General features: G+C 41.8%; 1 protein-coding gene across 1 annotated transcript in view; it reads left to right on the forward strand.

The window, feature by feature from the left end:
- LOC139759048 (ribosome biogenesis protein bop1-A) overlaps window positions 1–27,244 on the forward strand; it is a 408,882-nt gene that overhangs the window by 235,686 nt on the left and 145,952 nt on the right. The window contains exons 8-9 of the mRNA XM_071680955.1: window positions 6,423–6,579; window positions 22,719–22,937. Of these exons, the coding sequence (XP_071537056.1) occupies window positions 6,423–6,579; window positions 22,719–22,937 (376 nt within the window). The remainder of the gene's footprint in view (window positions 1–6,422; window positions 6,580–22,718; window positions 22,938–27,244) is intronic.

Below are 27,244 nucleotides of genomic sequence, written 5' to 3' on the forward strand. Positions count from 1 at the left end.
TTCGCTGATGATACAGCGCTGGTGGCTGATTCATGTGAGAAACTGCTGAAGCTGGTGACTAAGTTTGGTAAAGTGTGTGATAGAAGAAAGCTGAGAGTAAATGTGAATAAGAGCAAGGTTATTAGATGCAGTAGGGTTGAGGGACAAGTCACTTGGGAGGTAAGTTTGAATGGAGAAAAACTGGAGGAAGTGAAGTGTTTTAGATATCTGGGAGTGGATTTGGCAGTGGATGGAACCATGGAAGCGGAAGTGAATCATAGGGTGGGGGAGGGGGCAAAAGTTTTGGGAGCGTTGAAACGTCTGTGGAAGTTGAGAATATTGTCTTGGAAAGCAAAAATGGGTGTGTTTGAAGGAATAGTGGTTCCAACAATGTTCTATGGTTGCGAGGCATGGGCTATAGATGGAGTTGTGTGGAGGAGGGTGGACATGCTGGAAATGAGATGCTTGAGGACGGTATGTGGTGTGAGGTGGTTTGATCGAGTTTGTAATGACAGGGTAAGAGAGATGTGTGGTAATAAAAAGAGTGTTTTTGAGAGAGCAGAAGAGGTTGTTTTAAAATGGTTTGGTCACATGGAGAGAATGAATGAGGAAACATTGACAAAGAGGCTACATGTGTCAGAGGTGGAGGGAACGAGGAGAAGTGGGAGACCAAATTGGAGGTGGAAAGATGGAGTGAAAAAGATTTTGAGTGATCGGGACCTGAACATGCAGGAGGGTGAAAGGCATGCAAGGAATAGAGTGAATTGGAACGATGTGGTATACCGGGGTCGATGTGCTGTCAGTGGATTGAAAGAACATTCCATGGTTTACCCCAGACGCTTCACATGCCCTGATTCAATCCATTGACGGCACGTCGACCCCAGTATACCACATCGATCCAATTCACTCTATCCCTTGCCCGCCTTTCACCGTCCTGCATGTTCAGGCCCAGATCCATTCAAACTTACCTCCCAATTGACTTGACCCTCAACCCTACTGTACCTAATAACCTTGCTCTTATTCACATTTACTCTTAACTTTCTTCTTTCACACACTTTACCAAACTCAGTCACCAGCTTCTGCAGTTTTCTCACATGAATCAGCCACCAGCGCTGTATCATCAGCGAACAACAACTGATTCACTTCCCAAGCTCTCTCATCCACAACAGACTTCATACTTACCCCTCTTTCCAAAATTCTTGCATTCACCTCCCTAACAACCCCATCCATAAACAAATTGTACAACCATGGAGACATCACACACCCGTGCCGCAAACCTACATTCACTGAGAACCAATCACTTTCCTCTCTTCTTACACGTACACATGCCTTACATCCTCAATAAAAACTTTTCACTGCTTCTAACAACTTGCCTCCCACACCATATATTCTTAGTACCTTCCACAGAGCATCTCTATCAACTCTATCATATGCCTTCTCCAGATCCATAAATGCTACATACAAATCCATTTGCTTTTCTAAGTATTTCTCACATACATTCTTCAAAGCAAACACCTTATCCACACATCCTGTACCACTTCTGAAACCACACTGCTCTTCCCCAATCTGATGCTCTGTACATGCCTTCACCCTCTCAATCAATACCCTCCCATATAATTTACCAGGAATACTCAACAAACTTATACCTCTGTAATTTGAGCACTCACTCTTATCCCCCTTGCCTTTGTACAGTGGCACTGTGCACACATTCCGTCAATCCTCAGGCACCTCACCATGAATCATACATACATTAAATAACCTTACCAACCAGTCAACAATACAGTCATCCCCTTTTTTGATAAATTCCACTGCAATACCATCCAGGAAAAACTTAAATGGGGTGAGGTTAGCTTGTCAGGAGTCAAAATTGTGCTTTCAATTAGGAGTTCTCAATCCAATACAAAATTTAGCTGTTGACAAATCATAGCGATAAACATTAGGTGATCAAGAGTCATGGTAACTCATGAGACTGGTATCAACCCATCCCATTCCCTTAGGATCTTATCACCACAGTCCAATTCAGCTGCGCATTCAATTTGGTGAACTCTGAAGAACATATATCTTGCTCCTATTTTTTTTTTAGAGTTTCAGAAACTTGTGATGTAGCTGCTTGCAAATCAAGGAGGCATTTCTTCTGTAATTGTTTTGATAACTGGACATGTGGTTTTGATTTATCCAACTCTAAATATCTTAAAGAAATAATTTGAAATATTAGAGTATTTAGAAAACAGGCTGATAATCTTTCAGGATTCCTTTTACTTGAATTTCTTAGGTTTTCACCAAATTTACAAGCTTCACAACATTGTTTAGCCTGTAAGCCTGTGTTTGAAAGAAACAATGAATTAAGGAATAGTGGTAAGGAACATATAAAGCATGTACATATTTAGCTTGGCTGGGGCATGTTTGTAGTAAGTTATAACCCAGCAATAAATGTTTGTATTTCTGATATGTTTTCTCTCTAGCAACTCCAAATTGAACCACTTCAGTCTGTTAGAGTAATGTAAGAGTGGTTTCACGTTAGTGAACAGAATAACCCACAGTTAGAAGTCTTTGTCTTCATAGTAACACTCATTTGAAAGGTGAGATTTTATGGGATGATTATAGTCTACCGTGTCATCATTTATTGAAGTGGGCATGTGGCATACACCAGAAGCTTTGAACTTAGTTTAAAGTTTTATTTTGATCTTTGTATAGTTTCAGAAAGATGGCATAATATTAAATCATTATAGTTTTGGGATGCTTGTGTGAGATGTAGAAATCATAAGGCATAGCTCAGGATAGTTTCTTATGGCTAACCAGCCAAACACAGAAATTTTCTTTTAGTCTTTTATTTCTTTTTCATATTTATCTGTTGCCATTTCCCACTTAAGCTTGTAATACCAAAAACAGGCAAAGTAATAGCCTCATTTTCTTGCATCCACTATCTAGTTGTCATGTATAATTCACTGAAGACAGAACCTCCATGCACAACCAAATCCCACAAACCAATTCCTGACTGCATCATGTTTCCTGATTCAGTTCACTGACAGCACATTACCCCCCTCACCCATATACCTCATTGCTTCCATACATACCTCTCATCCTCCTGAATCTTCTGACTCTGGCACTTCAAAGCCTCTTTCACTTCTTCCTTTCATATTGTTCTTTGTCTTCTCTCCCACATACTTCCTTTACTTCTCAGTGTCAGCCTTTTTTCACTTTCCCCTCGATATTTCCTAACCATTGCATCACAGCCTGGTCATCCTTCTCAATTAGAATCCTCTTACTCCCATACCTTGCTCTTAGTCTGTCATTCCTAATTATCAGTTCTCTTCATGCCCCAATGTTGTCCTTAGTATTCCATTTCCAACACGTTCAGCACAGGGCCCAAGATTTGCATACTGAGTATACAATATACCCATCTTTTACCCAAGAAATAGTTATCTCTCCTTCCACAAACTCCAGTGTACCTAGAACCTCTCTCTACCTCCTCTCCAATCATATGACTCACCAGCTCTTATGGTTCCATCTGCTGCCATGATCTCTCCCAGTTACCTAAAGTACTTAAGGTTCTACCCCTTCATGATCACACTCATTCCATCCTGTGTTGCACCTGACTTTTGTTTATGTGAATTCTCTACTTCTTTCCTTCACACACTCCCAAGCTCAGACACCAGTTACTGGAGTGTCTCTCTGGAGTCTGCCACCTGAGCCAAAAAATCTGACACACACACACACACACACACACACACACACACACACACACACACACACACACACACACACACACACTTACACACACACACACACACACACACTTACACACACACACACACACTTACACACACACACACACAAAGACACACACACACGACACACACAGACACACACGACGCAGACAGACAGACAGACAGACAGACGGACGGAGGGACAGAGACAGACAGACAGACAGAGACAGACAGAGACAGACAGACAGACAGACAGAGACAGACAGACAGACAGACAGACAGACAGAGACAGACAGACAGAGACAGACGGATGGACGGACCCTTGGTGCATACCCAACTTCACACATGCACCTTAATCTGATAAAGAAATGCCCACTGAATGTAGCAGCTTTCCTTTCACACCATACATTTATGGCTCCTTCTACAAGGTATCTCTGTCAACCTTGTCATGTGCTTTCTCCTGCTTAATTGCTTTTCTGATGGAGTTTTAATGGTTTCATTTCATTCATCCAAGCAAGTATAACTGCACAGTCACAAATAGAATTCTAGAACATGCTTGAAGCCCCGATCACTGTTTATTTGAAGCTACACAGCTCATTCTGTTTTTTCCTGTTACACAGGGAAAATTCCAACCCTAGACACATTATTTTTTTCATTGTATTAATAGGTATTTCATATTTTTTTTTTTTTTTTTTTACTATTAAGTTTTATGTGTGAATGAGTGCAAGAAAACAATTGCTTATCAGTAGCATATAAATTCAGAGTCAGGAATAAGGTGATGCCAAATGACCACATATTTCCACATAGGTGGCTTAGGTTGTGACACCTTAGCTTTCTTATGGTTCAGTGTTAAACAAATGTGCAAAATTATTCAAATTATTGTATGAATTCCCCTCAGGCTATGTTTATAAGGTGTATATGAAACATAAATGGATTTTGTGTTTAGACGTGGGTCCTAGCCCTGAAATATCTCATTATGTGTTTGCAAATATTCCCAAATCTGTAAAAAATCCATAATACAAAACACTTCTGATCCCAGGCATTTTGGATAAGGGATACTCAACCTGTATTTCCATACTTCTTTTCATGCACTAGCTAGTTAGTGCCAGGAACAGCTGAAGAACAGCCTTATTTGCTCACCTCCATCTGTCATGTATAATGCACTGAAACTGGAGCTCTCTATCTACAGCCAAGCCCTTTTGACCCTTCCTTGGTTTTCTGTTTCATGTTCCTTGGTTCAGCCTGGTGACAAGATGTTGTCCTCTGAATACCACATCACTCCACTTCACTATATCCCATGCATGTCTCTCACCCTCCTTCATGTTCAAGCCCTGACATCTCAAAGGTTTTTCTGCTCCATCCTTCCATCTCATCCTTAGTCTTCCCTCCATTTTAACAAATAGTCAGTCTCACATCACCCATCTTCTGCATAAGTCCAGACCATTTCAGCATACCTTCTTCATCTCTTGCAACCATACTCTTTTTACTATTGCACATCTCTAACCCTGTCATTTTATACTTGATCAACTTTCTTCACACCACTTACTATCCTGAGGCATTTTATTTCCAACTCATCCACCCTCCTCTGTACATTTTCAATATGGGCCTATTCCTTGCATCCATACTGTATTCTTGGGATTACTTTACCATCAGACATACCCACCTTTGCAATCATTGATGGTGATGTCTCTTTCCACACCCTTTGGTTTATTTCAGCTCCTATAGTTCCATTTGCTGCCATGTCCTTCATTAATCCAGGACACCCCACTTCCTGAAGTTCTCTCCATTCAAACTTTACAGTTAAACCAGCTTGTCTCTCTTCCCTACAAAATCTGATTACCTTACTTTAATACTCATTGACACTCAACTTCCTTCTGTCAAACACTCACAGACTCAGACACCAACCTTTGCAGTTTCTCGCATGAATCTGCTAGCTGTGCTCTATCACCTGCATACAGCACCGAAATTGCCTCCCAGGCCCCCAATTCTTAACTGACTGTAGACCTCCCCCTCACTCCAAAACCCTCATATTTACTTCCAGAAAAAATTAGACAGCCTTAGTGAGATCACACACCATTGACACAAACCCACCTTCTCTTAGAGCAACTCACACTTCTCTCTTCCTACCTGTGCACTTGCCTTACTCTCTTGGTAATAACCCCTCACTGCATCACGTAGCTTTCCTCCCACACCATACATTTGTAGCATAAAATGTTTCATTTTTTCCCCCAGCATGGGCAACTCACTCCCTAATCAAAGCCATCTCATTTGCAATGAAACCAAGATCCTCTTAATACAGACCTATATCAGCATTTTCAGCACCCAGTTCTATGCAATAGCATTAGACCCACTCCCACCCCATCCCTACCCACCCACCCCACCCAAACCAAACACAACCACCAACCCCATGTAGAAATGTAAAGTTTACCTCTACCTCACACTTTAGTAATCTCTTCTCACAGATCCCCCTACCCAACAAATATAGCAGTGACAGAACATATACACACTGAAAAACCTAACAGGCACTATACAACTGTCCTTCCAACTCAGTCTTAAACTCCAACCCTCCATCCATCAAAAACCATACTTTCCAGACAAAAACTCTCTCCTGCGTACAAGCTTAGGACGGGTTGTGATCCTAATTAATATCATGCTGTATGTATCTACGTGATGATTATTTCATATTTTCCAGGTTTAAAAAGATACTGAAAAGGAGTTTCCTTTTTCTTCCACTAGGACCTTATACCAGTGTTACCCAAACCCAAAGACCTTCGACCATTCCCTAGTATGGAGGCGCTTATTTTCAAGGGTCATCAATCCATTATCAGATCAATCTCCATTCATCCTCTTGGCAAGTTCCTTGCATCTGGTTCAGATGATCAAACTGTTAAAAGTAAGTTTTCTTACTTTTGTTTATTTGATAAAAGTTTGTTCGAGTCATTTCGAAAAATGTGGAATAACTATCTTTGTATTATACTTGTAAGAACAGTACTTTGGCAGATACTTAATCTTGATAATGAATGGAAGATGGGGTGTTTACAAGAAGAGTGTATGATAGTACAGTTAAAGGTGGTTAATGTGAGAGAAATACCACTTTTGACATGGAGAAATAAAGTGGAAGTGTACTGAAGGGAAAGAAATTTTGGAAAATTGCATGGAATAGGGCATGCAAGGACAGGGATAAGTGGGGACTCTTTTGCCATGGCCACCACTTAATGGGAGTTCCTGGAGGGAATGGGCATCAGAGTTATAGGTTGATAGACAGATGTATCTCCATGCTTTCAATTAACCTGTAAACTACCAGTGAAAAGTTTTACCAAGGATGTAAGGCATGTGTACCAGTAGGAAGAGAGGAGCGAGATTGGAAGGTTGGTCTGCAGCAGGGGGTAGGTGATGTCCCCTTGGTTGTTTAATTTGTTTACAGATGGGGTGGTTAGGGAGGTGAATGCAAGAGTTTTGGAGAGAGGGGTGAGTATGCAGTCTGTTAGGGATAACAGGGCCTGAGAAGTGAGTCAGTTGTTGTTGGCCAGTGATACAGCTCTGGTAGCTGATTCAAGTGAGAAACTGCAGAAGTTGGTGACTCAGTTTGGAAAAGCGTGTGCAAGGAGAAAGTTGAGAGTGAATGTGAATAAGAGTGAGGTTGGTAGGTTCATTAGGGTTGAGGGACAAGTAAATTGGGATGTAAGTTTGAATAAAGAAAAACTCGAGGAAGTTAAGTGTTTTAGATATCTGGTAGTGGACTTAGCAGCGAATGGAACCATGGAAATGGAAGTGAGTTATGTGATGGGGAAGGGGTGAAGGTTGTGGGAGCGATGAAGAATGTGTGGAAAGAGAGAACGTTATCTCAGAGAGCAAAAATTGGTATGTTTGAGGGAATAGTAGTAGTAGTTCGAAAGAAGAGAGAGTGTTAGGGTGAAGAGAGTTGTGAGAGTAAGTTAGCTTGGAAAGGAGACTTGTGTGAGGAAGTACCAGGAGAGATTGAGTGTAGAATGGCTAAAGGTGAGAGCAAATGATGTGCGGGGAGTGAGGGAGGAATGGGATGTATTTAGTGAAGCAATGGTGGCTTGTGCAAAAGGTGCTTGTGGCATGAGAAAGGTGGGAGGTGGGCAGATTAGAAAGGGTAGTGAGTGGTGGGCTGAAGAAGTAGGATTATTAGTGAAAGAGAAGAGAGAGGCATTTGGACGATTTTATCACCTGCAAATGACTGGGAGATGTATAAAAGAAACCGGCAAAAAGGCAAGAGAAAGGTGCAAGAGGTGAAAAAGAGGGCAAATGAGAGTAGGGGTGAGAGTGTATTATTAGATTTTAGGGAGAATAAAAAGATGTTTTGTAAGGAGGTAAATAAAGTGCGTAAGACAAGAGAAGAAATTGGAACATTGATGAAGGGGGCTAATGGGGAGGTAATAACAAGTAATGGTGAAGTGAGAAGGAGATGGAGTGAATAATTTGAAGGTTTGTTGAATGTGTTTGATGACAGAGTTGCAGATATAGGATGTTTTGGTCGGGATGGAGTGCAAAGTGATAGGGTCAGGGAGAATGGTTTGGTAAACAGATGAAGAGGTAGTGAAAGCTTTGCAGAAGATGAAAGCCAGCAAGACGGAAGATTTAGATGGTATTGCAGTGGAATTTATAAAAGAAAGGGGGTGACTGTGTTGTTGATTGGTGGGTAAGGATGTTCAGTGTATGTATGGTGCATGGTGAAGTGCCTGAGGATTGGGGGAATGCATGCATAGTGCTATTGTACAGAGGCAAAGGGGATAGAGGTGAAAGTTCAAATTACAGAGGTATAAGTTTGTTGAGTTTTCCTGGGAAATTATAAGGGAGGGTATTGATTAAGAGGGTAAAGGCAATTACAGAGCATCAGATTGGAGAAGAGTAGTGTGGTTTCAGATGTGGTAGAGCATGCATGGATCACTTGTTTGCTTTGAAGAATGCATGTGAGAAATACTTAGAAAAGCAGATGGATTTGTATGTAGCATTTATGGATCTGGAGAAGGCATATGATAGGGTTGATAGAGATGCTTTGTGGAAGGTATTAAGAGGATATGGTGAGGAAAGTAAGTTGTTAGAAGCAGTGAAAAGTTTTTACCAAGGATGTAAGGCATGTGTACGAGTAGGAAGAGAGGAAAGTGATTGGTTCCCAGTGAGTGTCGGTTTGCAGCTGTGGTGCGTGATGTCTCCATAGTTGTTTAATTTGTTTATGGATGGGGTTGTTAGGGAGGTAAATACAAGAGTTTTGGAGAGAGGGGCAAGTATGCAGTCCGTTGTGGACAAGAGGGCTTGGGAAGTGAGTCAGTTGTTGTTTGCTGATGATACAGCACTGGTGGCTGATTCGGGTGAGAACATGCAGAAGTTGGTGACTGAGTTTGGTAAAGTGTGTGAAAGAAGAAAGCTGAGAGTAAATGTGAATGAGAGCAAGGTTATTAGGTTCAGTATGGTTGAGGGACAAGTTAATTGGGAGGTGAGTTTGAATGGAGAAAAAGTGGAGGAAGTGAGGTGTTTTAGATATCTGGAAGTGGATTTAGCAGTGGGTGGAACCTTGGAATCAGATATGAGTCACAGGGTTGGGGAGGGGGCGAAGGTTCTGGGAGTGTTGAAGAATGTGCGGAAGGCGAGAACATTATCTCATAGAGAAAAAATGGGTATGTTTGAAGGAATAGTAGTTCCAACAATGTTATATGGTTGCGAGGCATGGGCTACAGGTAGGGTTGTGTGGAGGAGGGTGGATGTGTTGGAAATGAAATGTTTGAGGACAACATGTAGTGTGAGGTGGTTTGATCAAGTAAGTACTGAAAGGGTAAGAGAGATATGTGGAAATAAAAAGAGTGTGGTTGAGAGAGCAGAAGAGGGTGTGTCAGAGGTGGAGGGAATGAGGAGAAGTGTGAGACCAAATTGGAGGTGGAAGGATGAGTGAAAAAGATTTTGAGTGATCAGGGCCTGAACATAGAGGAGGGTGAGAGGCGTGCAAGGAATAGAGTGAATTGGAACGATGTGGTATACTTGGGTCAACATGCTGTCATTGGATTGAACCAGGGCATGTGAAGCATCTGCAGTAAACCATGGAAAGTTTTGTTGGGCCTGGATGTTAACAGGGAGCTGTGGTTTTGGTGTATTACACATGACTGCTAGAGACTGAGTGTGAACGAATGTGGCCTTTTTTTACTTTTTCTTGCATTATCTAGCCAGGTGTGTGTGTGTGTGCTATTTCATGTGTGGCAGGGTGGCTACAGGAATGAGCCATTCTTCTTTTGTTTCCTGGCACTGCTTTGCTAACATAGGCATGATAAGTAATGAATAAAAAAAGAAAATGACTCTGTATATGAGCGTATTCAATAGGTCAAGTTATTATCTTTTAATTCTTTTACTTGGGCAGGATCAGGTACATATAACCTCTCATTTGACTCCATATTTCTTCAGATAACCATCATACTAAATTGAGAAAAGAGTACTCTCTTGACCTAAGTGTTTCTTGATTTTACATTCTGCTTAATGAATTGAATTCCCATGTGATCAAGAGATGTTTTGTTTTTTCAGAAATGATGACATGCATATACTTTCTGCTGATATAATTCTGATATCTATCATACTTGTTTGCCATTTCCCATGTACAGAGGTTGTGCCAGGAACTGATGAAGAATGGCTTCATTTGCTCACATCCTTTTTCTAGCTGTCATGTATAATGCACCAAAACCAGAGGCCCCTTATCCTTAGCAAGCCTCATAAACATTTCCATGACTTCCCCTGACTAATTCATAAGTTCTAGTTAAGCTACTGACAAGTATTGCTTCTTGTATACCACATAGCTTGCTCACTTTGTCTTGTGCATTCCTCACACCCCTCAGTATGTTCAGGCCCTGATCATTCAGACCATCTTTCACTCCGTCTGTTTTACATATTAGCTGCATTGGAGTCGAAGCAGTATCATCACCAGTGGATGGAAGACTTGCCAATGACTTTTTCATCCCAAAGGAACCCTCTTTACTACACTTCCATGTGAAGTGCAGCCCCATGAAAGGACTCAATTGGTTCCATGATAATTTTGATTAATTGGCAGAGGATGTGTGAAACAGGTGTTTGCTTCAAAGAATTTGTGTAGAATTACATGGAGAAAGAGAGGGATTTGTATATTGCATTAATGGGTCTGGAGAAAGCATATGACACAGTTGATAGTGATGTTTGGGGAAGGTGCTTCAAAATGGTAATAGGGGAAAGTTACTAAATGCAGTGTGTTTTTACTGGAACATGAAGGTGAGTGTGTGAGTAGGAAGAGAGAAGAATGACTTGTTCCCAGTAAAAGTGGGTCTATGTCCAAGGTGTATAATGTCACCACAGTGGTTTGATTCTGTTCCTGGACAGAATTGTAAGGAAGGTGAATGCAGGTCTTGAAATATGGGGCAGAACTACAGCTTGATGGAAGTGGGGGACTTGGGAGATAAGTCATTTGCTATTTGAAGATGACACAGCTTTAATAGCAGACTCTATAGAGAAATTGCAGAAGCTGGCACTAGTGTTTAGAAAGCATTTGAAAGAAGGAAGCTGAGAGTTAATTTGAATAAAAATAAGGTAATGAGATTGAACAAAGGGTTGAGAAGGATAGTCAGAGTGTAAGTTTAAATTGGGAGGACTTAGGGGATGTGGAATGTTTTGGATATCTGGGAGTGGATGTGAAAACAGATGGAACCTCGGGGATTGTAGTGAGTCATTGGTTGGGAGAAAGGGCTAAGGTCCTGGGTGCTCTAAGGAGCATGTGGAAGGAGGGGTTGTTACCTTTAAGGGTGAAGATGGGCATTACTTGTAAGGTTGCCAACCTCTGCTTCCTGCACCATCTTTTCCCCTCCTCTCTCACCCACCTCTACCTCCCACACCAACCTCTGCCTCCCTCACCAACCTGCCTACTGTGCCAGCCTTTGCATACCTCACCAACCTCTGCCTCCCTCATTAACCTCTACCCTCCTTACCAACCTCTGCCTCCTGCACCACCCTTTATCTGCCTCTTACATCCTCTCAACCTCTGTCTACCTCATCAAACTCTGCCTCTTGCATGAACCTCTGCTTTCCTCACCAGCTTGTGCCTCTCTCAACACTTTCTACCCTCTGCATCAGCCTCTGCCTCTATTGCCAGTTTCTGCCTCCTGCACCAACCTCTGTCTCCCTCACCAACACCTGCATCTTGCACCAACCACTGCTACCTACACCAACCCTCGCCATAGTCTCCAGTCTCAGCCTCTGGCACCAACCTCTGTCTTCCTCACCAACTTCTGCTTCTCACACCAACCTCTGCCTCCCTCACCAACCTCTGCCTCACTCGCCAACCTATGCCTTCCTCACTATCCTTTGTCTCCTTCACCACCCTCTGCTCCCATCACCCAACTCTTCCTCCTGTAGCACACTCTCCCTCTTTCACCAGCCTCTCCCTTCAGCACCAACTTCTGCTTCCTGCACCAACTTCCCCCTCCCTTTGTAACCCCTGCCTCCTAAACTAACCTCTGCCTCCCTCACCAACCTCTGCCTTGCCATGCCAACCTCTTCCTCCCTCACCATCCTCTGCCTCTCTAATCAACCTTTTCTCTCTTCACCAACCTCAGCCTCCTTCACCAGCCTCTCTCTCCCTCACAAACCCCTGTGTTCCTCACCAGCCTCTACCTCCCTTGCCAACTTTTGCCTCTCTCAACAACCTGTCCCATGCACCAACCTCTGTCTAGTCTCTGCCTCTTGCACCTACCTCTGCTCCCTTCATTAATCTCTGCATTCTGCACCAACCTCTTCTCCCTTCATTAACCTCTGCATTCTGCACCACCCTCTGGCTCTGTGTCCAATCTCAGACTTTTGCACCAACCTCTCACTCCCTCCCTCTGGCTTCCTTACCAATATCTGCCTCCCACACCAGCCTTTGCTTACTTCACCATCCTCTGTGCCTTTCCCCATCCTTTGTTTCCTGCTCTAACCTCTGCCTTCCACACCAACTTTTACCTCCTGCACCAGCCTCTTCCTCCCTTATCAACATCTGCCTCCCTTATAAGCCTCTGCTTCCTCCCTTAGCATCCCTTTCCTCCTATACTAACCTCTGCCTCCCTCACCAACCAATGCCTGCCATACCATCCGCTTCCTCACAAACCTCTGCCTTTGTCATCACCCACTGCATCCCTCACCACCCTCTGCTTCCCTCATTAACCTCTGCCTCTCTCACCAGTTTCTGTCTCCCTTTCACCAGCCTCTGCCTCCCTCACCAACATCTGCCTACCACAGTAGCTTCTTTGTCCCTCATCAGCCTCTCCCTCTTGCACCACCCTTGTCTCCCTCACCAACCTCTGCTTGCTTCCCTTGCCATCCTTTGCTTCCCATACCAACCTCTGCTTCCCAGGCCAGCGTTTGCCTCCTGAACCAACCTTTGTTTCCCTCGCTCAGCTGTGCTTCCTGTACCAAACTCTGCCTACCTCAGCTCAGCTGAGTCAGCCTCCTTCACCAACCTTTGCCTTCAGTACTCACTTGTGCTTCCTGCACCAACCTCTCCTTTCCTCAGCAACCTCTGCCCCCCTCACCAGCCTCAGCTTGCGATACCACCGTGCCAACCTCTTCCTCCCACACCAACCTCTGCCTCCCTCACCAACCTCTGCTTCCCTCACCAATCTCTGCCTCTTGATCCAAACTCTGCCTCCTTCATCAACCTTTGCCTCCTTTACCAACTTCTCCCTTCCATACCAACCTCTCCCTTCTGTTCTAACTTCTGCCTCCTTCACCAGTTTCTTTCCTCACCAACCTCAGTCTAATCTAACCAACCTGCCAACCTCTGCCTTCCAGGCCAACCTTGCCTCCTGCACCAAACTCTGTCTCTGTAGTCAACCTCTGCCTCCCATGCCAACCTTGCCTCCTGCACCAGACTCTGTTTCCCTAGTCAACCTCTCCCTCCCTGGTCATCCTTTACCTCCTACACAAACCTCAGCCTTTTGCACCAGCATTTACTTTCCTCACAGACCTCTGCCTACCTTGCCAAAATTTTCATCCCTCACCAACTTATTCGCCTTGCACTAACCTCTGCCTCCCTCTCCAGTTTCAGCCTGGTGCACCAACCCTCCCTCACCATATATGCAATTTAAATAAGTGGGAACCGATGAAAATCACCAGAAATTAATCAAAATCCAAAGAGAGCATAAGAAGGTCATAAGACATGGTAAATGCAAGGAAGAAAAAAAGAATTTCCTTGAAAGTTGAGAATAAGCCTAAGGAATTCTTCAAATATATAAGAAAAAGGAAGACAGTCAGAGAAGGAATTGGACCATTATGAAACAAACATGACTCACTAACTACTGATGACAGAGAAATGGCTACCATACTAAATTATTCCTTTTACTCCATATTCACAATTGAAGAAACATCTCGAATACTGCAACCAATGAAAGTGTTTTAAGGATTTGATGAAGAAGAGTTGAAGGTTAGAGAAATATGGAGCTCTGAAGTTCTTGAATACCTGGACCAATTAAATCCTGACAAATCCAAAGGTTCAGATAACTTAGCTCCACGATTTTTAGAAGAGGTCAGGAGACAGTGGATATACCACATAACAAAAATTGTCAACAAATCTCTATCAGATGGTCAGGTGCCAACTGACTGGAAACTTTCAAAAGTTACTCCTATATATAAAAATGAAGACAAAGAGTGTGCTTTGAACTATCACCCAATTAACCTTACATCAGTGTTAGGTGAAATGATGGAAAAGATGATTATAATAGGAGATGAAATTGTCACGTTTGTAGATCACAAAATAATATCTGACAATCAACATGGTTTCAGCAATAGAAGATCTTGCCTGCATTCTGTCTTCAAGTTTAATATTTTCTTTTTTCTTTTTTTTTCCCCAGACAACCCAGTTTTGGGCCAATCAGCCCTTCTATTGTCAGTCTTTCTCATGTAGACAACTGTTTTCCTCACCAACCTCTGCCTCCCTTACCAACCTCTACATTCCTCACCAACCTCTGCCTCCTTATCAACCCTCTTCATCCCTCACCAGCTTCTGTCAACCTCACCAACCTGTGCCTCCTGCACCAACCCTATCCTTCCCTTAGAAACTACCATACCATTGGCCTCAATTCTAAGTAAAGTATTGGAAACAATAATCAGATATAATTGTTGAATTTCTGGAAGAAAATAGGTTCATAACTGACCATAAACATCTGATTAAATTTTTTCATCACATATATATATATATATATATGACAACTGGGACTTCAAAATACCCCAGTGTGTTATATGCTTAGACATTCATAAAATTTTTGATAAAATACTACGTAAGAGATTGCTGAATAAACTTAAAACTCACAGCATAGATAATTTCTGTATGTGGATAGTGGGTTGGGTTTCTCAGAAGCAGAGAGTGATATTAAATGGAGAAACATCTGACTGGTTTCACATGTGTAGTGGATTTTCACAAGGCTCTGACCTAAGACCCATGCATTTCATCATATATACATGAGTGGCCTAGAGACAGGACTCACCAGTAGAATCTGAAAATTTGCTATGACACAAAATTTGGAACATATTCATCTCAAAGGAAGACTGTCTGAAGATTCAAGGGTTTTAGATAAACTGGTTGAGTGGACAGAAACATGGCAGTCAAAGTTCAATGTAGGCAGGTGTAAAGCTATGCACTTTAGTGCCAAAAATATAGATCATTGATACAAGATACTTGGTAAATCACAAAAAATTAAAGAAGAAAAAAAATGACATTATCAGTGATGACCTTTGGTATGGCCAACAGTGCCTAGCTGCAGGGTCAGCTCCTCATATACTCTCTTTATGTATAGAGCCCTGTTCCTCGGCTGCTAAGGGGGCCCATTAGTCCCAACTGTTACATGGCAGCCTCCTTCAGAAAGCATTAATGGCTGTCCCATACACTCTGAATTTCACCCCCCCCCCCCCCCCCAGGGCTTGTGATTCAGGGGGGGGAGTTTGAAGGGTGGAAGGGCCCCAAAAAGGCCCAGCAGCATACATAGATGGAAGTGGAAACTGCAAAACAAAGATATGATGATAATCACCCTTTACAATGCCTTAGTGAGACCTCATTTAGAGAAAACCGTTAAGTTCTGGTCACCTAATTTGATCAGAGATAAAGAGAAACTTGAACAAATTCAAAGAAGAGCAGCCAGACTAATCCCTTTACTTATAGTAAAGCTGTATGAGAAGACTCAAAGACTTCAAATTGTTTTGTTAAGAAAGGTGCAGATTGAGATGATCTTGAATAGGTGTTCAAAATACTAAAGAATATGGTAACATATATGAAAATCCCTGGGGAAAATCCCTGGGATAGGGGAGAAAGAATACTTCCCACGTATTCCCTGCGTGTCGTAGAAGGCGACTAAAATGGGAGGGAGCGGGGGGCTGGAAATCCTCCCCTCGTTTTTTTTTTAATTTTCCAAAAGAAGGAACAGAGAAGGGGGCCAGGTGAGGATGTTCCCTCAGAGGCCCAGTCCTCTGTTCTTAATGCTACCTTGCTGATATGGGAAATGGCGAATAGTTTAAAAAAAAAAAATGAAAATCTGTTCACCTTAGACACAGAGTCATTGACTAGAAATAATGGTATGAAGATGAAAGGAAGGAGATGTAATAATGTGGGAAAAAAAAGAAATGTTTTTTACATATACAGTAGTGGAGTATTAGAATAAACTACCTCCCAAAGTAGCAAATGCAAAGACTGTAAATACCTTTAAATTGAGGCTAGACAGATACTTCACAGACATATCTAATCAGTAAGGAAACAGTACTCCTTTTATTTTCCTCTAATTTTTTAGACTCCTGCTGCTGCATAGACTGTTAGGGAACTTTTCCAGTCCAAAGTTTCTAATCAAGGATCTGTGGCAATATTTTATTACTATAGTGCATGGTATTGTTATCTCATTTTCTTCCTGCTGGCAATTGAGCCAGAGGGAGTGGGTGAGGAGTGCCCTCTGCTTTGTTATCTCGTTTATACTACTGTATTTATACTCCTTGTACTTTTTTAACTTTCTAAAATGGGAAACAGAAGAAGGAGTCACGCGGGGAGTGCTCATCCTCCGCGAAGGCTCAGATTGGGATGCCTAAATGTGTGTGGATGTAACCAAGATGTGAAAAAAGGAGAGATAGGTAGTATGTTTGAGGAAAGGAACCTGGATGTTTTGGCTCTGAGTGAAACGAAGCTCAAGGGTAAAGGGGAAGAGTGGTTTGGGAAGGTCTTGGGAGTAAAGTCAGGGGTTAGTGAGAAGACAAGAGCAAGGGAAGGAGTAGCAATACTCCTGAAACAGGAGTTGTGGGAGTATGTGATAGAATGTAAGAAAGTAAATTCTCGATTAATATGGGTAAAACTGAAAGTTGATGGAGAGAGATGGGTGATTATTGGTGCATATGCACCTGGGCATGAGAAGAAAGATCATGAGAGGCAAGTGTTTTGGGAGCAGCTGAATGAGTGTGTTAGTGGTTTTGATGCACGAGACCGGGTTATAGTGATGGGTGATTTGAATGCAAAGGTGAGTAATGTGGCAGTTGAGGGAATAATTGGTGTACATGGGGTGTTCAATGTTGTAAATGGAAATGGTGAAGAGCTTGTAGATTTATGTGCTGAAAAAGGACTGATGATTGGGAATACCTGGTTTAAAAAGCGAGATATACATACATAAGTATACTTATGTAAGTAGGAGAGATGGCCAGAGAGCGTTATTGGATTACGTGTTAATTGACAGGCGCGCGAAAGAGAGACTTTTGGATGTTAATGTGCTGAGAGGTGCAACTGGAGGGATGTCTGATCATTATCTTGTGGAGGCTAAGGTGAAGATTTGTAGAGGTTTTCAGAAAAGAAGAGTGAATGTTGGGGTGAATAGGGTGGTGAGAGTAAGTGAGCTTGGGAAGGAGACTTGTGTGAGGAAGTACCAGGAGAGACTGAGTACAGAATGGAAAAAGGTGAGAACAATGGAGGTAAGGGGAGTGGGGGAGGAATGGGATGTATTTAGGGAATCAGTGATGGATTGAGCAAAAGATGCTTGTGGCATGAGAAGAGTGGGAGATGGGTTGATTAGAAAGGGAAGTGAGTGGTGGGATGAAGAAGTAAGAGTATTAGTGAAAGAGAAGAGAGAGGCATTTGGACGATTTTTGCAGGGAAAAAATGCAATTGAGTGGGAGATGTATAAAAGAAAGAGACAGGAGGTCAAGAGAAAGGTGCAAGAGGTGAAAAAAAGGGCAAATGAGAGTTGGGGTGAGAGAGTATCATTGGATTTTAGGGAGAATGAAAAGATGTTCTGGAGGGAGGTAAATGAAGTGCGTGGGACGGGGGAGCAAATGGGAACTTCAGTGAAGGGCGCAAATGGGGAGGTGATAACAAGTGGTGGTGATGTGAGAAGGAGATGGAGTGAGTATTTTGAAGGTTTGTTGAATGTGTTTGATGATAGAGTGGCAGATAGAGGGTGTTTTGGTCGAGGTGGTGTGCAAAGTGAGAGGGTTAGGGAAAATGATTTGGTAAACAGAGAAGAGGTAGTGAAAGCTTTGCGGAAGATGAAAGCCGGCAAGGCAGCGGGTTTGGATGGTATTGCAGTGGAATTTATTAAAAAAGGGGGTGACTGTATTGTTGACTGGTTGGTAAGGTTATTTAATGTATGTATGACTAATGGTGAGGTGCCTGAGGATTGGCGGAATGCGTGCATAGTGCCATTGTACAAAGGCAAAGGGGATAAGAGTGAGTGCTCAAATTACAGAGGTATAAGTTTGTTGAGTATTCCTGGTAAATTATATGGGAGGGTATTGATTGAGAGGGTGAAGGCAGGTACAGAGCATCAGATTGGGGAAGAGCAGTATGGTTTCAGAAGTGGTAGAGGATGTGTGGATCAGGTGTTTGCTTTGAAGAATGTATGTGAGAAATACTTAGAAAAGCAAATGGATTTGTATGTAGCATTTATGGATCTGGAGAAGGCATATGATAGAGTTGATAGAGATGCTCTGTTGAAGGTATTAAGAATATATGGTGTGGGAGGCAAGTTGTTAGAAGCAGTGAAAAGTTTTTATCGAGGATGTAAGGCTTGTGTACGTGTAGGAAGAGAGGAAAGTGATTGGTTCTCAGTGAATGTAGGTTTGCGGCAGGGGTGTGTGATGTCTCCATGGTTGTTTAATTTGTTTATGGATGGGGTTGTTAGGGAGGTGAATGCAAGAGTTTTGGAAAGAGGGGCAAGTATGAAGTCTGTTGGGGATGAGAGAGCTTGGGAAGTGAGTCAGTTGTTGTTCGCTGATGATACAGCGCTGGTGGCTGATTCATGTGAGAAACTGCAGAAGCTGGTGACAGAGTTTGGTAAAGTGTGTGAAAGAAGAAAGTTAAGAGTAAATGTGAATAAGAGCAAGGTTATTAGGTACAGTAGGGTTGAGGGTCAAGTCAATTGGGAGGTGAGTTTGAATGGAGAAAAACTGGAGGAAGTAAAGTGTTTTAGATATCTGGGAGTGGATCTGGCAGCGGATGGAACCATGGAAGCGGAAGTGGATCATAGGATGGGGGAGGGGGCAAAAATTCTGGGAGCCTTGAAGAATGTGTGGAAGTCGAGAACATTATCTCGGAAAGCAAAAATGGGTATGTTTGAAGGAATAGTGGTTCCAACAATGTTGTATGGTTGCGAGGCGTGGGCTATGGATAGAGTGGTGCGCAGGAGGATGGATGTGCTGGAAATGAGATGTTTGAGGACAATGTGTGGTGTGAGGTGGTTTGATCGAGTAAGTAACGTAAGGGTAAGAGAGATGTGTGGAAATAAAAAGAGCGTGGTTGAGAGAGCAGAAGAGGGTGTTTTGAAATGGTTTGGGCACATGGAGAGAATGAGTGAGGAAAGATTGACCAAGAGGATATATGTGTCGGAGGTGGAGGGAACAACGAGGAGAAGAGGGAGACCAAATTGGAGGTGGAAAGATGGAGTGAAAATGATTTTGTGTGATCGGGGCCTGAACATGCAGGAGGGTGAAAGGAGGGCAAGGAATAGAGTGAATTGGAGCGATGTGGTATACCGGGGTTGACGTGCTGTCAGGGGATTGAATCAGGGCATGTGAAGCGTCTGGGGTAAACCATGGAAAGCTGTGTAGGTATGTATATTTGCGTGTGTGGACGTATGTATATACATGTGTATGGGGGTGGGTTGAGCCATTTCTTTCGTCTGTTTCCTTGCGCTACCTCGCAAACGCGAGAGACAGCGACAAAGCAAAAAAAAAAAAAAAAAAAAAACTACTGTATTTAGATTTTTTTTTTTTTTTTTTTTTTTTTTTTACAGATGAACTCATCTGCTATCAGGTCTCATGTTATCTGTCCTTCCCATGTTCTCCACTGATGCTTGTTTCATTACAGACATAACATATCCGGCTTTGAAGCACTCACTTATTAATTGTCCTAACATTATTTCTTCATGGAATCACTGCAAAGTTGTTATTGTTGAAGCCAAGTAAACTCACATAGAAAGAAATTGTGCCGATTCAATTTCTTTGATTGATGAATTTTTCTGACCTATAACCAAAAGAATCTCCAGCAACACCTGTATCTGTAGGTCAGCCTCCTTTTTTTTTTCTTACCTGGTCATTCTTTAGTTAACTCACCAGCTGCTAAGATTACTCTTTTTAGCCTCTTGATTTTCTTCAAGTGATGTTTCCTTTTTTATCATATCCATGTCTTACTAGTGAACCTGTGCACTCTTCCTATATTTTCTTTGTGCATGGTCATGCAAGTTTTGTCCCACATACAGTTGAACAAGGCATATGTATTGGATGGCATGCTTTTTTACATAAGGAATGTTCTTCCTTGATCAATCTATGGCCGACTCATCAGTCTTTGCTTGCCCTTTTTCATTTTTGCCTCCCCTTCTCGTTGGTCATATGCTTTAGTTTAGCCCATCCCTAAGAAGACCTTTCAAACATTCAGTTACTGTGCTATCACTCTCTGCTCTCTCTTCTACTGTCTATAGGCCTTCACGATTGCCCTTAAATCTAGTTCTATTATCTATTAGAATCCCATTGTAAAGTTCACTGGTAACCTTTTCATGTATGTGACCCATTTTGAATAATCCTGTTTTAGGGATTTTTATAAATCTTTGGTCTTGGCATTCAGTACAGTTAAAGCATTTGACAGGTTGTGGTACCAACCTCTGCTTTTCTGAAATACAATTTTATTTGTAATCATTCCATTACAGTGGTCATTGATGGAATGACATAACTCCATTTTATGCTGTTAACAATTGTGTCCCTTAGGCTTCTGTCCTATTACCTAACCACATTTTTCTTTTCAAAAATGATCCTTCTAAACCCCACAACCCCCATTCATATTCTCTGTGCTTCAGCTTGCTTTTCTTCCTCTTCTCAGTTTAACACTCATTCTATTTCTTGCATTTAACATTTTTCCTATCTTAATTTTCACCTTTACATCATTGCAGAATAAGGAGGCAGTAACTGTCTTAGTTGAATTCGGTAGGGCAGAAGTTCAGTTTCTGCCTATATCTTTCGAAATCTCATTCATATCCTGATATTTATGTTGCAGAGTTGCAGTTTAGCCCATTGATAATATAAACATGTTAGGCACAACAACATCCTCCTCTCTTTTCTGGCACATGTGCATAATTAACATAAAATTTCTATTTCTTAAAAGCCTTAATGCTGCTGTTGGGGCTGAAATTCGGCCCCATTCTTAGTGCAAAGGAATACTGTATTTTTTCACTCCCATTGTTAGACTGAGAATTCTTGATGCTCATTATAATTACTTTGGAAATATTAAAGAAAGATTGTTCTTTAGATGTAGTACATATAGAGCTGTTTAACTCATAAGGGATTGTCATCTGAGAACATTTTTGTGTCTAGACAGGCATTTGACTAAGCATGTTTTCGTAAGATGTTGAGGAGTGAAACTGCCTGAAAACCTTTCAGACTGTAGAAGATTTATGGCTTTTTAAAGCTCCTATTTTGCCTGTGGTGGAAAAGTAATGAATCTTTTCAGAGAGAAAGACTGAAGAAGTTTATACCAAACAGGGCCTGTCATATAAACACCAAAACCCAGATAAAAGGGAACTTTAGGGGTACCTTCATAAGAGGCAGTAGAATATCTGGCTTTATTCTTGTGGAAAAGGCTAGAGATGAACTCCAGATAGAAGGTTTCAGTCACTTCAGTGGTATTCTGTTCTTCATGGAATGAACTGAAAGACTTTCCAGACTAGCAGATTCTGCTTTTGAAGAGAGGGATGAGTGCTACACAAGTCGTCTGTTAACCATTCTCCATAACTCTGCATGAAGAAATGTTTGAGAAAATCGATGAGTGAATTCCAGAATCCAGAACATTGAAGCTGGGATTCTACAGGAAATACAGTGTTCCAAAAGAACCTTAGTTATCATTGGAGGAGCATGGCGTAGCTTAAAGGACTCCCTGATACCAAGATTGTTTGGACTACTTTGGGGCTGCCAGCAGTAGTAAACCCCATAGCCAAATAGTTTGAGAGGGAATTTTTTTATTGAAAATTTAGGGACGTGATATATCTTGTTCCATTATTTTCTGTCAGAGAGCAAAGTGTCTGATGCTATTGCACACACATCTAAAACTGGAGATACAAAAGCTATGAGTAACTCACTGACTCTAGTGCAGAAAACATCCAACTGGGATGTCAGTCCAGGGAAAGGGCATGTTTATTAATATAGTGTCTCATCTTGTTTAGGTATTTGCCCAGGAAATGCACACTCCTTAGAGATATGAGGCTTGGAGAGAAAGGCCTTTTGATGTTTCTATGCTTCTACAGTGGAAAAACTGAGGGTTGAAAGGTCCTAACCCAGTGAACATTTAAGGAAATGTCTCATGGTAATGGGACACTACCACAAAAACAAAAGGTTTCTAAATTTTCAAAGCATATACACCATATTGCACATTTTATCTTACCTCTCATTTGAGGTAGCCATGAGTTAGGTATGCTTTTTGTCATGCTCGTTCTGCATGTTCATATGATTAAAAATTTATATTTTATGAGTTATGGGGGAAAGGAAGGTGCTGAGTTTCACAGGTGTAAAAATCTTTATTTTCAGTTTGGGAGATAAGCACAGGACGGTGTTTACGCAGTTTTTATGTTGAGGAAGCTGTTAAATGGGTGGCATGGAATCCAAGCAACAAACTCTTCTTATTAGGAGTTGCATTTGAAAGCAAAGTTATCTTCTTGAATCCTGAGACTTACCTGACTGACAAGGTTGTAGTTCAGCAGACAAATGCAATATTCAGAGAAGAACCTGATCAAGGCGACTACATACGTAAGTGTTTTGCCTGTTTTGATTATTGAATTGTAATTTTAGAAACTCAACAAGGATGCCACACTCAGAATATTGCTTATTTTCTATTTGTCTTGGGTAAAGAAGACACTGACTGGTACTTTTCTTCTTCAGGACATGAATTTCTCTGTGCATAAGAAGACATGTTCATATTGATATGTAGGCAAAGAAGTCAAAGTGTACAAGGGCCTCTTGGTTTCATTGTTTTCATTGTAGGTAACATTATGTAGGTCTTGTCTTTAAATTTGCTCATGTTGGATTAGGCTAACAGTGTCATAGAACACAGTTTGATTTATTTGCAAACCACATCTCTCTAATTTGTTCCATCACTTGCAAGCCTCATGCCCTCCTGCATGTTCAGGCCCCGAGTCTTCAAAGCATCTTTCTCTCCATCCTTCCACCTTGTTTTGCCCCAAGCCTTCAAAGCATTTTTCACTCCATCCTTCCACCTCCTCCTTGTTTCCCTCCTTTTGCTTGTTCTTTTTGCCTCTGACATGTATGCCCTCTTCGTCATCCTTTCCTCGCTAATCCTATTCCTATATCCAAACCATTTCAGCACACTCTCTTGAGCTATGTTATAAGAGACAAATATATAAATTAAAGACCCATTTTTTCCCTTAAAGACAGGGACCTTTCTATCCACATATTCCTCACTGTAGACAAGATCTTTGTCGCCTAACCCGCCTAATGGATCATTTCAACTTCCATGGTTCTGTGTACTGCCATATCCGCTCACAGGTATGTAAACCATTCCCCTTCCTCCAAGTTCTTGTCATTTGTACTCACACTTCAAATAGCCTGTCTCTTTTCTCAATTAAATCTAATATCCTTGCCTTTATCACATTTATTTTCAACTTTCTACTTTCACACACACTCCCAAATTTAGACACCACCTTGTGCAGTTTCTCACTTGGTGATCAGCAAACAACAAGTAACTCAGCTTCTTGGCCCCCTACCCCAGTCAGACTACATACCTGCCTCTCCATGACCCTTGAATTTACCTCCCTTAGCACCTCATCCATAAACATTAAACAACCATGGTGGCATCACATACCCTCGCCACAGACCCAACATAACCTGGAACAGCTCACCCTCCTCTCTGCCTACTCACACACATACCTTACTCTTTTTTTTTTTTATGAAAATTCCCACTGCTTCTCATAACTTTCCTCCCACACCATGTGTTTGTAGCACCTTCCATAGAACATCTATGTCAATCCTTTCATTGCTTTTACCAGATCCATAACTACCACATACATAGCCTTTTGTTTCTCTTAAGTGTTTCATACACATATTCTTTAAAGCAAACACATGATCCACATATCCTATACCATTCCTGAAACCACATTGTTTTTTCCCAGTCTGATGTTCTATACATCCTAAGCTCTTGCCCTTGCACTGACTCGACATAACTCTTGGACATTCCCAAACAAATCATCTCCCTTACCCTTGAGCTTTGCTTCCCTCATTCAAGAACACTCAGGTTCCTTTCCTCAAACTTATTAAGTATCTCTCTTATTCTTGCCTTGGTTACAACCAGATATCTTCCAAGACTTCTGCATGAGCCCTCAAGGAGGATGAGCACTCCCTTCTTGGCCCTTTAGTCTGTTCCGTCTATTAGAAATTGAAATATAGGAAGGGGAGGGTGCCACCCACCTAAGTGGTTCTCAGGTTGCACTCCTGTGACCCAGGTAGCTGTCTTTTATTTCTGCTTCACCCTTGTGTGGACTACTAGCATTCTGTCCCCAAACATGCAATCTTTCCATGTCAAACATAACACATGACAACACCTAACTCACACAGCTCATTCTTTATAACTCCAGATTTTCCTTCGGTGAGCACTGTGCACAATCCCTGCCTTTTGGTAAAGTAGTAGGAGCAGTAAATAGAAGTAGGAGGTAGGAACATTAGGTAGGAGCCTCAAAAAGCACTGCACTAGAGCTGCCTTCTGCCAATGGCCTGTTAGAGGTGAGGCACTAAAGGTTAAGAAATGGCACTGCAAGTTACTAGTTATAGAGGCTATTGCCATGGTCACCCCTTTGAGGAAGTTCCAGTTGGAACAGGCATCAGAGGTAAAGATAAGAGTGTTTCCAAGCCTTTCCTGCTGCCCCCTTAGTCATCTTCTCTGATGCACAAGGAACACAAGGGAAGTATTCTTTTTCCCTTATCCCCAGAAAAGCCACCCACCTCACCTATCCAAAAAAGTCTTCAGGAAATCCACCCCCCTTACCTTGTTAAAAAAGGATGAAAGAAATGCAAAAGATTTTATAATGTTTCATTAAAGATAACCAGAAGAGTAGCATGCTTCCCCCATTAGTGGTCTAGTATGTTGTTGAATGGGCAGAGGATGAGATGAGCAGGCAGTTAGTGTATAATGATTATGGAGTTTTCACTTGTGATTTACATGCCCATAAGCAGACTCCACTTTATAGTTTCTCTCCTGGCATCATGTCATACTGTGAGTACTAAGCACACTACATACATACATATTATTTATATGTATTATTTACATATTTACTCAAGAATACAGTTATGTACATGAATGGAAGAACAAATCATTTTGATTATCACTAAAGATTATAAAAATGTTTTAAAGTAATTGTATCTTACTTCTTAATCTGACCATATTTTCGTTACTTCCTTAATCTTCTACCTCGGGGTAAAGAGAGTGCACGTGCTCGCATTACATATGATAAACGAGATTCAGTATACTACACACCTTCATCATAACTTTCTAGGCATGAATTCACACCATATACTCAGTGCACATTACTGATAAGTATTGTGTGGAAAGAAAGAACACCATCTCAGAGAGCAAAAATGGTTATGTTTGAAGGGATAGTAGTTCCAACAATATGGTTGTGAGACATGGGCTATAGATGGGGTTGTATGGAGGAGGATGGATGTGTTGGAAATGAGATGTTTGAGGACAATATGTGGTATGAGATGGTTTGATCGAGTAAGTAATGAAAGGTTATTAGATATTAGTGAAAATATAGCAGAAGGTAGCGATGCTGTTTCCTGTGGGGCAGGATGTCACCAGGAATAGATGAGGGCAAGCAAGTATGAATATGTACAAGTGTATATATCTATATGTTGATATGTATATGTATGTTTATGGGCATTTATGTATATATACACATGTATATGAGTGGATGGGCCATTCTTCGTCTATTTCTTGGCGCTACCTCTGACACAGGAAGCAGTGATCAAGTATAGTCATAGAAATGAAATATATTTTTCATGTCTTTCCCATTTCCCATGATAGTAAGGTAGCTTAAGGATCAGAATGCTACTTCCTGACACAGCCCCACTAATGTGGGAAACTGCAATCAAGTGCAGTGATAGATGAATATATTCTTATACTTTTTTATTTTTATATTTATTATTTATTTTGCTTTGTCGCTGTCTCCCACGTTTGCGAGGTAGCACAAGGAAACAGACGAAAGAAAATGGCCCAACCCACCCCCATACACATATATATACATACACAGTCCACACACGCAAATATACATACCTATACATCTAAATGTACACATATATATACACACACAGACACATACATATATACCCATGCACACAATTCATACTGTCTGCCTTTATTCATTCCCATTGCCACCTCGCTACACATAAAATAACAACCCCCTCCCCCCTCATGTGTGCGAGGTAGCGGTAGGAAAAGACAACAAAGGCCACATTCGTTTACACTCAGTCTCTAGCTGTCATGTAATAATGCACTGAAACCACAGCTCCCTTTCCACATCCAGGCCCCACACAACTTTCCATGGTTTACCCCAGATGCTTCACATGCCCTGGTTCAATCCACTGACAGCACGTCAACCCCGGTATACCACATCGTTCCAATTCACTCTATTCCTTGCCCTCCTTTCACCCTCCTGCATGTTCAGGCCCCGATCACACAAAATCTTTTTCACTCCATCTTTCCACCTCCAATTTGGTCTCCCACTTCTCCTCGTTCCCTCCACCTCCGACACATATATCCTCTTGGTCAATCTTTCCTCACTCATTCTCTCCATGTGCCCAAACCATTGCAAAACACCCTCTTCTGCTCTCTCAACCACACTCTTTTTATTTCCACACATCTCTCTTACCCTTATGTTACTTACTCGATCAAACCACCTCACACCACACATTGTCCTCAAACATCTCATTTCCAGCACATCCATCCTCCTGCGCACAACTCTATCCATAGCCCACGCCTCGCAACCATACAACATTGTTGGAACCACTATTCCTTCAAACATAACCATTTTTGCTTTCCGAGATAA

The sequence above is a fragment of the Panulirus ornatus genome, chromosome 32 (assembly GCF_036320965.1).
Source record: "Panulirus ornatus isolate Po-2019 chromosome 32, ASM3632096v1, whole genome shotgun sequence".
Taxonomy (NCBI): Eukaryota; Metazoa; Arthropoda; class Malacostraca; order Decapoda; family Palinuridae; genus Panulirus; species Panulirus ornatus.